This window comes from Aythya ferina, assembly GCF_964211825.1.
Source record: "Aythya ferina genome assembly, chromosome: 2".
NCBI lineage: Eukaryota > Metazoa > Chordata > Aves > Anseriformes > Anatidae > Aythya > Aythya ferina.
Window position 1 is genome coordinate 20,366,480 of NC_140297.1, and position 15,397 is coordinate 20,381,876.

The 15,397-nt window shown below is 39.7% G+C and overlaps 1 protein-coding gene across 2 annotated transcripts in view; it reads right to left on the minus strand.

Moving 5' to 3' along the window:
• Positions 1 to 622: 622 nt before the first annotated feature.
• The window catches only part of PLXDC2 (plexin domain containing 2), a 269,513-nt gene continuing 254,738 nt past the window's right edge, over positions 623 to 15,397 (minus strand). For both annotated transcript variants that reach the window (XM_084511952.1, XM_084511953.1), the window contains exons 13-14: positions 15,086 to 15,246; positions 623 to 1,066 (exon numbers count right to left, since the gene is read on the minus strand). In XM_084511952.1, the coding sequence (XP_084368078.1) occupies positions 950 to 1,066; positions 15,086 to 15,246 (278 nt within the window). In that variant the 3' untranslated portion in view covers positions 623 to 949. The remainder of the gene's footprint in view (positions 1,067 to 15,085; positions 15,247 to 15,397) is intronic.

Consider the following 15,397-nt stretch of genomic DNA (forward strand, 5'->3'; position numbering starts at 1 on the left):
GGAAAGACTCACAATGAAATGGCAAAGAATAGAAACCCATTTGGTTAAAATGTTAACATCTTTCATATCACATTGCCTAAGAAATGGTCCATAAGATCTCTGGGAGATAAAATGCCTACTGCTTCAGCCTACTGCTCAGAAATGAAGGATATCCCTTGAAAAAGAAGGAAAAAAAAAAAAAGGAAAAAAGGTAAAATTGAGTTTTAGTGAACATTGATATAGAAAATGAGCCCAATTTAATTGTAAACATCCATGAAATAACAATTTCACCGTTCTGAAAATTCTCTATTGCCTTCATTTCTTAGGAGTTTGTATATTGTGAGTTGTTTAGAAGGATATTAATCAGCAATGTACAAGAAACATTGTTCTACTCCTGAAAAACACATACATTGTGACTCGCTCACTTAGGTGGGTAGGCTAATTTAGAATTGAAAAGTGATTGTAATTCCACATCTGCTTGTATAAATGTTGGAAAAAAACTTTTATTTTTCTTCTTTACCTGCACTGAGATACTTTTCTCAATCACCTGCGAACATTAATCAGTGCTGTTCGCACTGAAAGTGTACAGATTTGTCACTCAGTCTTTGAGATACCAGAGAAGAACACTTGAACCACAGGGTAATACCCTTGTGCACCAAAGCTTTATTATATTTTTTATTACTGTGCACCCCCAAACCTAAAGCCAATAATGTGGCACTTGTGCCATAGTTCTGATACCATAGGTGTCCACTGACAGGTGTTCTGCATGAACCATTGTGTGTCAGTCCACTAATGAAGACTACTGTGCAGTGGTAATCTGGTATCTTAGATAGTTTTTCTTCTTGGACAAAGCTTATCCAAAATCTTCTTTCTATTAGGCTACAGCAGCTTAGGGCTCCTTTTCTTTAAAGAGAGGCAAAGTAAATGTCTTACACCTGTAGGCCAGTACTGGTGTTCTGTCCTAAAAATTTTAGCATTGCTCTGATACAATGAAGCCTTCTTTTTCTCCAACTGGTTCCACTTCAGCATATGCAGGATGTCCTGATCCTCTTCTGAATTTCATTGCTGGCCATCTGCTCGGACGCCGCTATAACACCAACAAGAAAATAAACTTTCAGAATATAAAGTTATTAATAAAAAAACTTTAAACATGACCTGTGATTATTGTTTTTATCTTTGTAAAACCCACTCCTTGTAGTTGTTAGAGGAACAGAGAAGCATGTCTTTTCCTTTCTAGTTCTGCATAGGAATTTGCTAATATACTCTGCTCCATGGAAAAATGCATATCAGAGTCCATTGAAACAAAACTGCTTTTAATTATTTAGAACCAAATTCTGACATGTTTATCCATGACTGCCAAAATAATGACTTTCTATTTCAAGTGACAACATTCACAAGGAAAAGACGCAAGGGGCACAAACTCACAGCAGGCTTTACCTGAACACCAGGCTTCACCTGAACACCAGGAAATACTTTCCTGTGAAAGTGACTGAGGAATGGAACAGCTTGCGCAGAGAGGTTGAGGAGTCTCTGCCCTTTGAGATATTCAGAAGCAGTCTTGACATAGTCATGAGCAACTAGCTCTATGTGGACCTGCTTGAGCAGGGAGTGATTGGACCAGGTGGCCTTGAGAGATCCAACCTCAACCACACTGTCAGTTTTGATTCTATTTGAGTAGTTTACTTTGGTGTTTCATATGGAAGCAACCTTTTAATTTAAACTCATATGACCTTTGGCTATAAAGGTCTTAAGAGCTCCTAATTAATTTTCATTATTATCTGTGCTGACTGCTTTAAAAGCAGATAAGCAACAGAGAAAATAAATAAATAATTTTTAGGGCAGATAAAACAATTCCTGTCTGACTGTGATGCCTCTAGGAAAGAAAAGTTATTTAAAAAAACTACATTTGCAAACTAACTAATACCTGGGAAGGCTCAGATTTTGGGTGACCAAAATGAGATTCTGTCAAAGGGAACAGTTTTCAGGAAAGTAGGCCACAACTCTTTCATAAAGTCAGTTAACAAAAAAATCCTCTTCTAAAATGGTTATTCCCCACCGTACTGGCTATGAAAATTGTATCTCACAATTATGCTGATAACATTTTTTTTTTTCTATACTGACAACTCTTACAATCTGCTTGGAAAGAGGGATATAGCAAGGTACATAGAAACTGCAGAAAAATGAGAGGAGAAACAATGAAGATAAAATGCAGTGTATAAACAGTTCAAAATAAAAAAAAATCTACAATTTTTCTTCCAAAAATCATCATTACATTTGATTTTCTGTCCCCTTAATACTACATTTTGACTGCCTTCTGATCATTAAGAATATTTCATACAGCTGAGGGTCTGTGTTAGGGACCACAGGCAGCAATAGTCATGACATTATGCCAGGGCTCATGCTGCTGTTGGGCAGCAGACACTAAAGAAAACTTGGAGGACTGCTGAATCTTGTTACCAGCAAACCACACAGCTGCCTCTGGGCATAGCTCAAAGTTTTCCTTGGTGATTACCATTAGGAAGATACAATATAAAAACAACTCTTTCTCCCATCGCGTGATCAGGTTGCTCATGAGGCATCTTGAGCTAGATTCTGTTTGGCAGGTAATTTAAAATCTCAGGCCTTTCAATGTAGGAAGGCAGAACATTGTTCTCTTTAGCAGATGTCTTTTCCTAATAAACAAACTTAGTCTATTCAAACTTTGGAGTCTTTTTTTCTACCTAGGCATAACTTAGCGTGGTTTCAAAATTAAAGACAGTTTGGTTGTTGGTGAAGAAAAAGGGCCGTATTCTGTTCTTAGACTCACTGAAATAAATCAAGAGTAATTCTATTAAATGCAAAGGGCTTATTCCAGATTTACAGTAGTATAGATGAGAAAAGTTTGACCTGAGAGTTCTCTAACAAAAAAAAAAAAAAAAAGAAAATGAAAACCTATGGAAAACTAATAGGAAAAAATAATTAGAAAGTCTTAAATGGCAGCATATAAAGATGAACTCAGTTTTAATCTATTAAGATGCTTATTCTAAAATGTACCCATTACTAGTTTCTACTTCCTTGCTACGTTGTTGTTACAAACTGATTCCACCATTTTGGGCTACTGGGCTACTATTTTATTTTATTTTTTTTTCCCATTTGCCTTTCCAGATGATGAAAAGTGGAATAGATGAATGTTTATCAATTTTATTGATATAATAAGATACAAACAGCAGTTGATCCAGAAATAAACCACCATGTTTGGAAGTCATCTTCAACAGTTATTTGCAGCTTTCTGTAGGTTTTTTTTTTTTTTTTTTTTTTCATGCTTGAGGTGAGATTTTTCCATTCCTAGTCAAATTCTGTTTAATTTAAACTTTTTTTTTTGTGTGTATGTGGGTATTGTAAGTGGTTAACAGTCTCAAAATAAAGCAGTGGCAAGCTACAGATTCATTGATGTATCTATTGATCCCTCAAAATTCTGTAGAGACATTACAGTTTCAATTGATAAGCATCTCAATTGATGTCAGGAGATAAATATATTCTTGAATTACTAAAGCAGCTCAGAGAAAGACTAATGAATTCTTATCCTTTTTTTTTTCATTTTTTTCATTCAAAAAAAAAAAAAAAACAAAGCAGGAAGAATGAAAGCTGGGTACTTATCTAATTCTTTAGTTTTGTCATCCAGCTGAGCGGGAAAAAATATGTTTCTTTCTCTGGAATTAGAATATTAGAACTCTTAGAGGAAATCCTCCAAGCTGCAGCTGGAGATCTGTAGCTTCTGCTTCCTTTCAGTGTATTACAAAGAAGAAAAGCAGGAATAGAATTTTTCTCATAGGACTGAAGTTTCCTTGAGTTCATTTTTTAAGCAAATGAGGTGGGGGAAAGTACTTTGGAGCTTATGTGACCAAAGCCTAAATCAGTGCCTAAATTAATATTATCTTTCAAATAAAGGAAGTGATAAATTCAGACTTCCAGTGAAGTTGGTAGAAAATCAATGTGAGATATTTTAATGGATTTTAAAACAATTAGAAAACAATGAAATGGGAGATAAAGTCTCCCTCTGCCGTCGGGCAGAGGGAGGGGATCTGGGAGCTGAGGAGGAATGGAAACAGGTCCCTGCTCGACATCGCAGGCGATGCTCTCCCCTTCCGGCCCCACCTTCCCAGGTGCCCTTACGCAACAGGTTTGAGGCCCTAGAGATTGAGAGGCCGGTGTGTGAGGAAGAGGTAGCAAATGTTCCCAGGAGGATGCCTGGGGCGAGGAGGTCGACTCCGCGCCTCAGGACTGCCTCCACCAAAAAAAACAGGAGGGTTATTGTTGTTGGTGACTCGATTCTTAGGGGAACAGAGGGCCCTATTTGTCGGCCGGACCCTACCCGTAGGGAAGTCTGCTGTCTCCCTGGGGCCAGGGTCAGGGACGTTGCCAGGAAGCTTCCTAACCTGGTACGCCCCTCTGACTATTACCCCCTTTTGATAGTCCAGGCGGGCAGTGATAACATCGAAGAGAGAAGCCTCAAGGCTATCAAAAGGGACTTTAGGGGGCTGGGTCGGTTAGTGGATGGAGCGGGAGTGCAGGTGGTGTTTTCATCCATCCCTATGGTGGCAGGGAGGAGTTCAGAGAGGACACGGAAAGCCCACCTGTTAAACACGTGGCTCCGGGGCTGGTGCCAACGCAGAAATCTTGGGTTTTTTGATCATGGGGCACTTTACTCAGCACCTGGCCTGATGGCCGCAGACGGGTCCCTATCTTTTAGGGGAAAAAGGATCCTGGGCCAGGAACTGGCAGGGCTCATTGAGAGGGCTTTAAACTAGGTAGGAAGGGGGATGGGGCTGAGGCTAGGATTGTTGGGGCTGTGCCAGGGGGAACAATGGCAAGGCCGGAGGATAAGGCAATGGCCCAGCTGAAGTGCATCTACACCAATGCACGCAGCATGGGTAACAAACAGGAGGAGCTGGAAGCCATCGTGCGGCAGGCAGGCTACGACTTGGTTGCCATCACGGAGACGTGGTGGGACCAGTCTCATGACTGGAGTGCTGCAATGCCTGGCTATAAGCTCTATAGAAGGGACAGGCAGCATAGAAGGGGTGGTGGTGTGGCTCTCTATATTAGAGAGTCTTTCGAGGCTGTAGAACTCGAGGTTGGGAACGACAAGGTCGAGTCCCTTTGGGTTAGGATCGGCAGGGACAACAAGGCTAGTGTCCTGGTCGGGGTCTGCTATAGACCGCCGAACCAGGATGAGGACACGGATGAGGAATTCTACAGGCAGCTGACAGAGGTTGCAAAATCATCAGCTCTTGTACTCGTGGGGGACTTCAACTTCCCTGACATATCCTGGAAGCACAACACAGCCCTGAGAAAGCAGTCTAGGAGGTTTCTGGAGAGCGTGGAAGATAGCTTCCTGACGCAGCTGGTTAGTGAGCCTACCAGGGGAGGTGCCCCGCTAGACCTTCTCTTCACAAACAGAGAAGGACTGGTGGAGCACGTGATCGTCGGGAGCTGTCTAGGGCAGAGTGACCACGCAATGGTGGAGTTCACTATTCTTGGCGAGGCCAGGAAGGGGACCAGTAAAACCGCTGTATTGGACTTTCGGAGGGCTGACTTTGAGCTGCTCAGGACATTGGTTGGTGGAGTCCCTTGGGAGGCGGTTCTGAAGGGCAGAGGGGTCCAGGAAGGCTGGGCGCTCTTCAAGAGGGAAGTCTTAATGGCGCAGGAACGGTCTGTTCCCACGTGCCCAAAGACGAGCTGGCGGGGAAGAAGACCGGCCTGGCTCAACAGAGAATTGTGGCTTGATCTTAGGAGGAAAAAGAGGGTTTATAAGCTTTGGAAAAGTGGGCAGGCCACTAAGGAGGACTTTAAAGAAGTAGCGAGGCTGTGCAGGGACAAAATTAGGAAGGCCAAAGCTCATCTGGAGCTCAATCTGGCTACTGCCGTTAAAGATAACAAAAAACGTTTCTATAAATACATCAACACAAAAAGGAGGACTAAGGAGAATCTCCATCCTTTACTGGATGCGGGGGGAAACTTAGTTACAAGAGATGAGGAAAAGGCGGAGGTGCTCAATGCCTTCTTTGCCTCAGTCTTTAGCGGCAATACCGGATGTTCTCTGGATACCCAGTACCCTGAGCTGGTGGAAGGGGATGGGGAGCAGGATGTGGCCCTCATTATCCATGAAGAACTGGTTGGTGACCTACTACGGCACTTAGATGTGCACAAGTCGATGGGGCCGGATGGGATCCACCCAAGGGTACTGAGGGAACTGGCAGAGGAGCTGGCCAAGCCACTGTCCATCATTTATCAACAGTCCTGGCTATCGGGGGAGGTCCCAATCGACTGGCGGCTAGCAAACGTGACGCCCATCTACAAGAAGGGCCGGAGGGCAGACCCGGGAAACTACAGGCCTGTCAGTTTGACCTCAGTGCCAGGAAAGCTCATGGAGCAGATCCTCCTGAGAGTCATCATGCAGCACTTGAAGGGGAAGCAGGCGATCAGGCCCAGTCAGCATGGCTTTATGAAAGGCAGGTCATGCCTGACGAACCTGATCTCCTTCTATGACAGAGTGACGCGCTGGGTGGATGAGGGAAAGGCTGTGGATGTGGTCTACCTTGACTTCAGCAAGGCTTTTGACACCGTCTCCCACAGCATTCTCCTCAAGAAACTGGCTGCTCTTGGCTTGGACTGGCGCACGCTTCGTTGGGTTAGAAACTGGCTGGATAGCCGGGCCCAAAGAGTCGTGGTGAATGGAGCCAAGTCCAGTTGGAGGCCAGTCACTAGTGGCGTCCCCCAGGGCTCGGTGCTGGGGCCGGTCCTCTTTAATATCTTCATCGATGATCTGGACGAGGGCATCGAGTGCACCCTCAGTAAGTTCGCAGATGACACCAAGTTAGGTGCGTGTGTCGATCTGCTTGAGGGTAGGAAAGCTCTGCAGGAGGATCTGGATAGGCTGCATCGATGGGCTGAGGTCAACTGCATGAAGTTTAACAAGGCCAAGTGCCGGGTCCTGCACCTGGGGCGCAATAACCCCAAGCAGAGCTACAGGCTGGGAGAGGAATGGTTGGAAAGCTGCCAGGCAGAGAAGGACCTGGGAGTGATGGTGGACAGTCGGCTGAATATGAGCCAGCAGTGTGCTCAGGTGGCCAAGAAGGCCAACGGCATCCTGGCTTGTATTAGGAACAGCGTGACCAGCAGGGCTAGGGAGGTGATCGTCCCCCTGTACTCAGCTCTGGTGAGGCCGCACCTCGAGTACTGTGTTCAGTTTTGGGCCCCTCGCTACAAGAAGGACATCGAGGTGCTTGAGCGGGTGCAGAGAAGGGCGACGAAGCTGGTGAGGGGCCTGGAGAACAAGTCCTACGAGGAGCGGCTGAGGGAGCTGGGCTTGTTCAGCCTGGAGAAGAGGAGGCTCAGGGGCGACCTTATCGCTCTTTTTAGGTACCTCAAGGGAGGCTGTAGCGAGGTGGGGGTTGGCCTGTTCTCCCACGTGCCTGGTGACAGGACGAGGGGGAATGGGTTTAAGTTGAGCCAGGGGAGTTTTAGGCTAGATGTTAGGAAGAACTTCTTCACTGAAAGGGTTGTGAGGCACTGGAACAGGCTGCCCAGGGAAGTGGTAGAGTCACCATCCTTGGAAGTCTTCAAAAGACGTTTAGATGTAGAGCTTAGGGATATGGTTTAGTGGAGGGCTGTTAGCGTTAGGTTGGAGGTTGGACTCGATGACCTTGAGGTCTCTTCCAACCTAGAAAATTCTGTGATTCTGTGATTCTGTGATTCTTTGTACATGCCACAGGCAAATACAGAGTAAAGAACATACAAGATCTGTTATAGAGGTAAAGACTTTGTCCAATAATGCTGTATTGAAATATTGGATTTGAAAATAGATGTCTTGCTTTTTTTCTAAGGAACTGAAAGATTATGAGACAGATTACTAACATGTACACTATCTCTAAAATTTATGCCAGTTAAACATCACTTTTCCCCTGAGATGGTGATTCATTAAAAGCAATTGTTATTAATATATTTTATTAGCTGGAGTATATTATAAATGTTTACACTTCCTTTTATACATCAGAAGATAAGTTTCTATCAGTAGAGGACAGGAGGAACTTAGTATTGTATATATGTATAACCCATTTAATATTTTTGCATCCTGTCCTCTATTTTCTTCATTCCACCCTTGTCCTAACTTTCATTCAATAAAGAAAAATGGAATAATGGAATGAGCACAACTCTACACAGAATTCTATACAGAATTTTATGATGTCAGAAGAGCAATACATTATGAAAATTCTCCTCTGCCATCTTCCCATCCCTGCCTCATAGACACTTTGTGCTGAAGATCTTCTAAAAGATTATCAAAAGTTTTGTTGTGTATAAAATAACCAGAAGCAGGCAAGGAAGCAAGCAGAGTGTTTGTGTGGATCAACTCTTCATTCCTATTCAGCAGTGAGCTGAACTTGAGCTGTGGGTTTCACCAAGACACAGAAATATTATCTTTCCAAACTTAGCTTACACAAGTACAAATACTTGGCTTAATGTGTGAAAGTCAACCTTTCAGAGTCTTGAAAGACTCTCCAGATCACCCTAGCAAACTTTATTTCCCACTAACCAATATAAATGCTGAAGTTAATGAGGAATTGTGTACTTCTTAGGCTAAATGCTTTAATGCAACTTTGCCTTTTCTATTGATTATTTTTGTATTAAAAATCTTTTAAATATTCAGAGGACTATTTCACCACTTTTTCTGAAGGTTGCATCTTACTTATCCATTGATGTTCAATTCCACATCAAAAGTATAAAGATATTTAAATCTAAATAAAAGTTGTATTTTTAACCATACTTAGCCAATGGCACCCAAGTTTAATTCTCCTAACTGGAAGTATGCAAATACAGGACCATTCAAATTCTGGATTAACTGAATGAACTCCAGGCAAAGTGTAAAAAAACAACACAAATTAATTAAGGAGGAAAAACTATGGTAAGGCCTCTTACTAAATAAACATATTTTAACCTGGTGTCAGCAAGACAGATTAGTCTGAGTACACTTGTCCAGCAATACTCCAACTGGGTATTCAGGCCTTCTACTTTCACAATACAAGGAAAGCTTCTCCTGTTATCAGCTACTTTGCCCATAATAAGTGTTTGCATGCATGAAGTTACCTGTAATATTGTTTAGGCAGTTATAATTTGTTCATCAGTCTTTAATCTCTTCTACAAACAACCAATTTACTTGGCAAATTGCAGTCAGAAATGGATGATGCTTCACATATCTAAAACTGTACCTATGATGTGTATTTCTAGGAATAAGAAGAGATCAATTGCTTGACACCATGTTATTTGAATATTTTGAAGAACCTTTTCTAAAATATAGATTGTATGAGACTGTAAAATTTAGTAGTGGAATTTACTGACTTCATTAATTTTTTGTCTTTGATAGAAATGCTTCTTTAAAATATCTCTGCAATTTAAAACACTTATCATTATAAAAATAATGCAGTCATAGGAACATCTATGTAGCTGGCTGCTGATGGACAAGAAACAGAATGCCTCCTTCCTCCCCACCTTTGACTTTTATTGTCGATGTTGGCTATTTATTTTAGTGCTTCTCCCCTGTGGCTGATTTAGGTTTCCCTTGCTGAGCTTCTGGTTCCTGCTGAGCTGAATAAGTTTTGGAAAAAATAACTTTACTATCAGTATAAGGCAATGGCAGAGAGATCAATGACAATACCCCAAATGGCACAATGCTGCAGGACTTTGAAAGAAGAGAAAAATGATACTTGTTCTCTTCTTTTTAATCATCATCTTAATGAAAAACCATTCAGTCCTAGCTTCTGGACAAAACCAAATGGGTGACTGTGTCCAGACTTTTTCAAACTAAGTGCATAATCCTCTGTAAAATGCCCATGCGTAATAAAAAGTAAAGGCCATACGCCAAAAAAATCAGCAGAGCTTTGTAAGCTTCACCACTTGTCTAAGCCAGCTGAAAAGCTGACTTTTTTTTTTTTTATTTTTCTTTCTTTTTGCCTGTCTCCTATTTACTTCTCACTTATTTGAAGAGATACAGTGCATCTGTAACATTAATGCAGAATCCTGGAAATGGTGCATGGAAAACAAGGCTGGTTGTCAAACAATGGATTCTATTTGTGAAGTACTGCTACAAGCAGAGATATACAACAGTGAGCCAGAAATACATGTTAACTCCCTAAGTTCTGAAACACCACAATATATCTCTAACTTTTTTTTTGATTGCTTTCTCCTCCTACTTCCTTCCTATAAACAGAAAACATACTAGTAGAAGGTCAAAAACTGAAGAAAATCTAGTGCTAGGTACTAGTACTAGTGAACATTTGCAGACATTACAACAGAGTCCTCTGTGCAGCTCAGGTGTTAGAAAAATGCCTAACAGAGCTTTCTCAGACCACCCTGGGCATGACTAAGGATTTGGGAACCATCCTCAAACCTTACTATTAGTCTACATACAGTGACCTTACTGTGAGGGTGACAGAATTAAATATTATGAATTCAGAGCCTTCTATGCTAAAAAGCAGTTCCAGGCACCTTTAATTTACTTGTAGAGACATAATTCAGGTTACATCAGGAAGAGTTGAGGTGCTTTCACCAGGCTCTGATCATGCAGCTGCTCATGACTCTGACTGTAAGGTCACTCCACACACCCAGCTCCATAGCACCAGTTCAACTCCCTGTGTGGTCATTTGAAAAACCAGATTCATGAAAATATCCAGCCTGAACATCCAAACCAAAGTAAAACAAACAACTAAAAAAGATGTAGGTATGTGCATATGCATGTTTCCAAGCAGCTGAATTAGCTCTGGAAAATCTCCATGGAGGGTGGGAACATGAAGGCAAAATAAAGGATATGATCTACATCAGAGGCAGGTGATCCGCTACAGCTGGGATATCATGCTTGACTTCTTGACAAACAAACCTCAGATTCTGAATGCAAGTGGTATAGCTAGTGGGCAACTATGTATCGTATAGCTAGATTTCTGCTACAAGCTTCTTCTTTTATTGAAAAAGATGTGAAGAATTACTACATTTTAAAGTACCCTACTTTTCAAAAATCAGTGCAACTAAGTTCAAAGCATATTTTATATGTTCTCAAGAGACACGAGATTCCTCAAGGTTAGGATAGGCATGTAACTTGATTCAAATGGGAAAATTATTAGCAACAAAAACAAAAACAAACAAACAAACAACAACAAAAACTCAAAGGAAAAGAAATACCACAGGGCTAACCACAAAGAAATAAAAGAACAGTGCATGCTACATCTTGTCTGCCACTCTGCAAGCAAATCTTTAGTCAACATTTACTTTTAGCTTATAGAAGTAGTCTGCATTCATTGGAATTTTGACTGGAACTCCCTTGCTTAAAAAGTTGATAATTCATTCTGTCTCTAGGCCACCAACTTAAACAATGAAACACATGCTGAATAGTGTTGGGACTGGAAGAAACAGGAAAACATTGCATTTTGATTTGAATCTTCCACATACTTAGCAAAAAGGGAAACATTCTGAAAAAGTATTCATCAATTCTGATGGTACTCTTTTAAAGTGGTTCACTGTCATGGACAAATTGAATTAAATTGGCATGCAAGATTTTTCAAGCTCTTTGTCCAAAGTAGCCATTTTCATTCTAGGTGGAGCTGCACTCAATAGTTGTGAACAAAGCCACTAGAAGAAACATTTTCTTCAGACTTTAGGGAAAAAAAAACAACAATCATCAAATGTTACTCAGTTCTAAGAGAATAGTTGCTTTTGGAATAAATGACCTTTTTCTTGTCTTTTGTGTGTCCTTTGTCTCGTGTCTTGTGTGTCTTGTCTTTTTCTTGTCTTTTAAAACTTATTTAAATCAACTAGTGCATTCAGGATATCATTTAATGCTACTCAGAGGTGTCACAAGGGGTTGTATTTATCAATGCAGAGTTAACCAGTGCAGTCCATGTGTGGGTGTATTAAGGGGGAATTTTAGATAAAAAAAGGACCAGATGGCAAACATGAGGGGCATCACAACTAGGATTTGGGATGAGCTCTGGGAAAACCTGACTGAAATGGTAAATGAATATTGGGTGATAACTGCAGAGAACACAAGGGAGAAAGAGACTTAAGGCATCAGATATGGGATCAATTTATTTTACTTCTCTCTAACCAGTCATGACTAAAAACCAAATTAACTTAAAATTCCTTGAACAGCTATTAAACCAGAAAGCAGCAGAATCTGACTGAAAATGACATTATCTACCAAAACATGACAATATCCTACCATCTTAGCTACAAAAAGAAATTACTCCATTAGTTCTGTTACAGTTTTGAATGAATGCTATGTTTATCAACATGATGTTGTACAGGGATTCCTTTATATAGTAATTTAAAAATAAACACAAATGGGGCAGGGTCTTTGTTTCATCCCGCTTTAGATTTATATTAATCAGTGATGGCAGATAAACTGACATAGATCTTGATTTGGCTAGAAGACTTGACAAAAGACTACATGGTACTAATAATTTTTAGACAACTGCATGAGGGAGCTGCCTGTGCATCTCTTACATTTTCCTGCACAACTTGCTTTATTAATCAAGAGACTCATACAAATGAATATTATTTCAGAAATATTTATGTGCTTTTTCTCACTTCATGATTGAGCCCATGGCAATCCTCTTGAGCTCTTTCCCCACAATGGTGACATCAGATCCACATTTGATTCATTTAATTCCTTTCCCATAAGTAAAACAACTTGTCTGCCATGGTATATGGGGTACCAAGTTATCTGTAACAGATTACTGATTAATTGCACGAATGTAATTTTTTTTTTTTTTTGTAAAATTGACTTATTTATGCCAGTTATGCCTCTTTTTATTTTCTTTTTATTTTATAATTCAGTTTCAAAATGCAAGTCTAAGAAGATATATACTCCTATACGACCTATAGATAAGATGAATATAAGAATACTACTCTGTTCTTTATTTCTTGAGTTGATCAAACTGTGTACTGGAAATTTAATATTGGAAATTAAATGATTAAACTTTTTAAAAGCAATTTCAGTTCCAGAATAAATTGCTTTATTCTGTTCTTTTGTACTTTTGATAGCAACAATGGCTTTACAGTTTTGGAATTTGTGGAAATGCTGTAAATACAGAGCAATCCCTTTCTCTGTGCCTTGTGGGTTTACCTCTCCATCAGATTTTTTATCTGGGAAAAGGAGAAAGCATAGGGAAAGCCCACCTTTTAATGGCTTGAAATTTCACAAGTATCACATTTTTCCTAGTAGCAAAAAGAGATATGCCACATTTTGCATAAATTTGATTTTGACTGATATACTTATCCTATCCTTACTCATTTTTTCCTCCTTTATTTAAAACAGAAAGATTATATATATATATATATATATATATATATTTTTTTTTTTCTAAAGCCTACATTGCTTGCTAAATGACATTTTATCTTTCACTACAGAGACTGACTAATGTCACCTACAAATTAAATTTAGTGGAACGAGTTTACCAAAACTGACCAAAGCACCACAGTTTGCATGATAATATCAAATAATGATATTATCATTAACCTGCTAAATAAGTATACTATGAAAAAGAATCAATGTGTATTTTCATTTGTTGTTCTTCTTTTTTCCTCCTGGCAAATGGTGTTGCCATCTACTTAGCCTTCTCAGTCACATCATAACAGATAAGTAACTTGTTTTTACTAGATTGATTAAATAGCATTCAGTGTGTGTGAAAAAATGGAAGGGGACAAAGCATTCTCTTTTGTACTTGGACCAGTGGAGTTTTGTGTCTACATCAATAGAGAAATGGTTTGAAATGTCACATAGACATGAAGAAAGCTATTGATTTTATTATGTGGATGCTGTTCCCCATTGGTTAACACAGTTACATTGCTTGAACCTAGAATACTGATAAACAATTCATTTTGATTTCTGTCACCACTGTTGCATCTAAGCAGTATATTTATTATAATACTGTCTTAAAGATGAATCATTCTGTTCATTTTCATATCTCACTTCAATTTATTTTATTGTCACTAAGAATGAATATCTATATCTTTTTGGTCCAGACTTTTTCCTAAGCAATCCCTTGGTATGCCCCTAGTGACACTTCCAGTGCTTTTGCAACTTCACTATTGCCCATTAGAAAGTGTCTAGGCTCATAAAAGCAAGGGACTACTGCAAGTGGGGGTTATAAACAACCAGCATTTTCTTTCATGTTTAGAAGCTCCATATTTATCATAAGGCAGAGGAACATTGTTGAAAAAAACACAGGTAAGTGTTTTAAAAAGTATTAACTTTTTTCTTTTTTTTTTTTTTTTTTTTTGGGGGGGGGGGTTGGGCAGGGCGTGGTGGTGGAAATGAACATCGATGAAAGATGTTCTTTTCTCATATTGTCATGTGCAGTGGAGCTGAGTTGAATAAATGTCCACATCTGCAATGTAACTACCTAAGGTAGCTGTCTATATTTGAGGGAGAAAAATGGTGATTTATCTAATTCTAAAGGGGATGTTTCAAATAGGTCAGATGAATTGTAGTCTATAAGAACATGTTTCTCTCTACAGAAAAGGGAGTTGATTTAGATGTTAAAATTAGGTGAAAATAATCCTTCCCACACTGTGAGGCAAAGTGTTAAAAAAAAATCTACAAATAAATGTACGGAACAGCTAACAGGCTTCCAGGTAAAAACTTAACTTTAGTTCAGCCCTTTTGTAGAGTTAGTGAATGCATAATTTATTATTATTTTTTTTTTCCAAGTGAAAATAATAGAAAAACTATTTGTCCCAAAATAATATGCCAATGCACATGAAAGCTAATGAAAAATATTATGCAGAGGAAGAGGAAAGATAGGAAAGAGAGATGATATTTGAGATATATTTTTTTGTGTATAGCCTGTATAAAAATGAAGCAAGTAAAACAATAGAACCTAAAGAAGAAGCTGTGACAAACATGTTAAGTATGAAACTGCTACTCCTGCTAGGTGGGTTAGGTGCATTTATTGAAAGATTACACTATGCTTACAAGAATATTTTCTAGATTTAGTTAAGAAAGTTCTATTCTATTTTTTTTTTTTTTTTTTTTGCCAGCTGACAGGGCTATTGACATCATGTATAACATTTATCTTACCTCTATGAAGAAGAGACTAGCAGCTGATGTTGGATGATGGTACATATAGACAGTCACGAGGATGGCTGCAGCCACAATGAGGACCAGGACTAGAATACCAACAATTAAGCCAGCGTGAAGTGTTCCACCTTTCTTCTCTGCAGCACTGTCATCTGTGGAAGCTGCATGAATGGAACACTTATTAGTACAGTAACTTATGTCTTATCCATTCCATTTCGCAGCTGGCAACAGAACATTTGCTTTTTCTGTATTACATGTTCCTTACATTTCACACTCCAAGTTGGGAAAGATGTTAGATGTCTCTGTCCCACA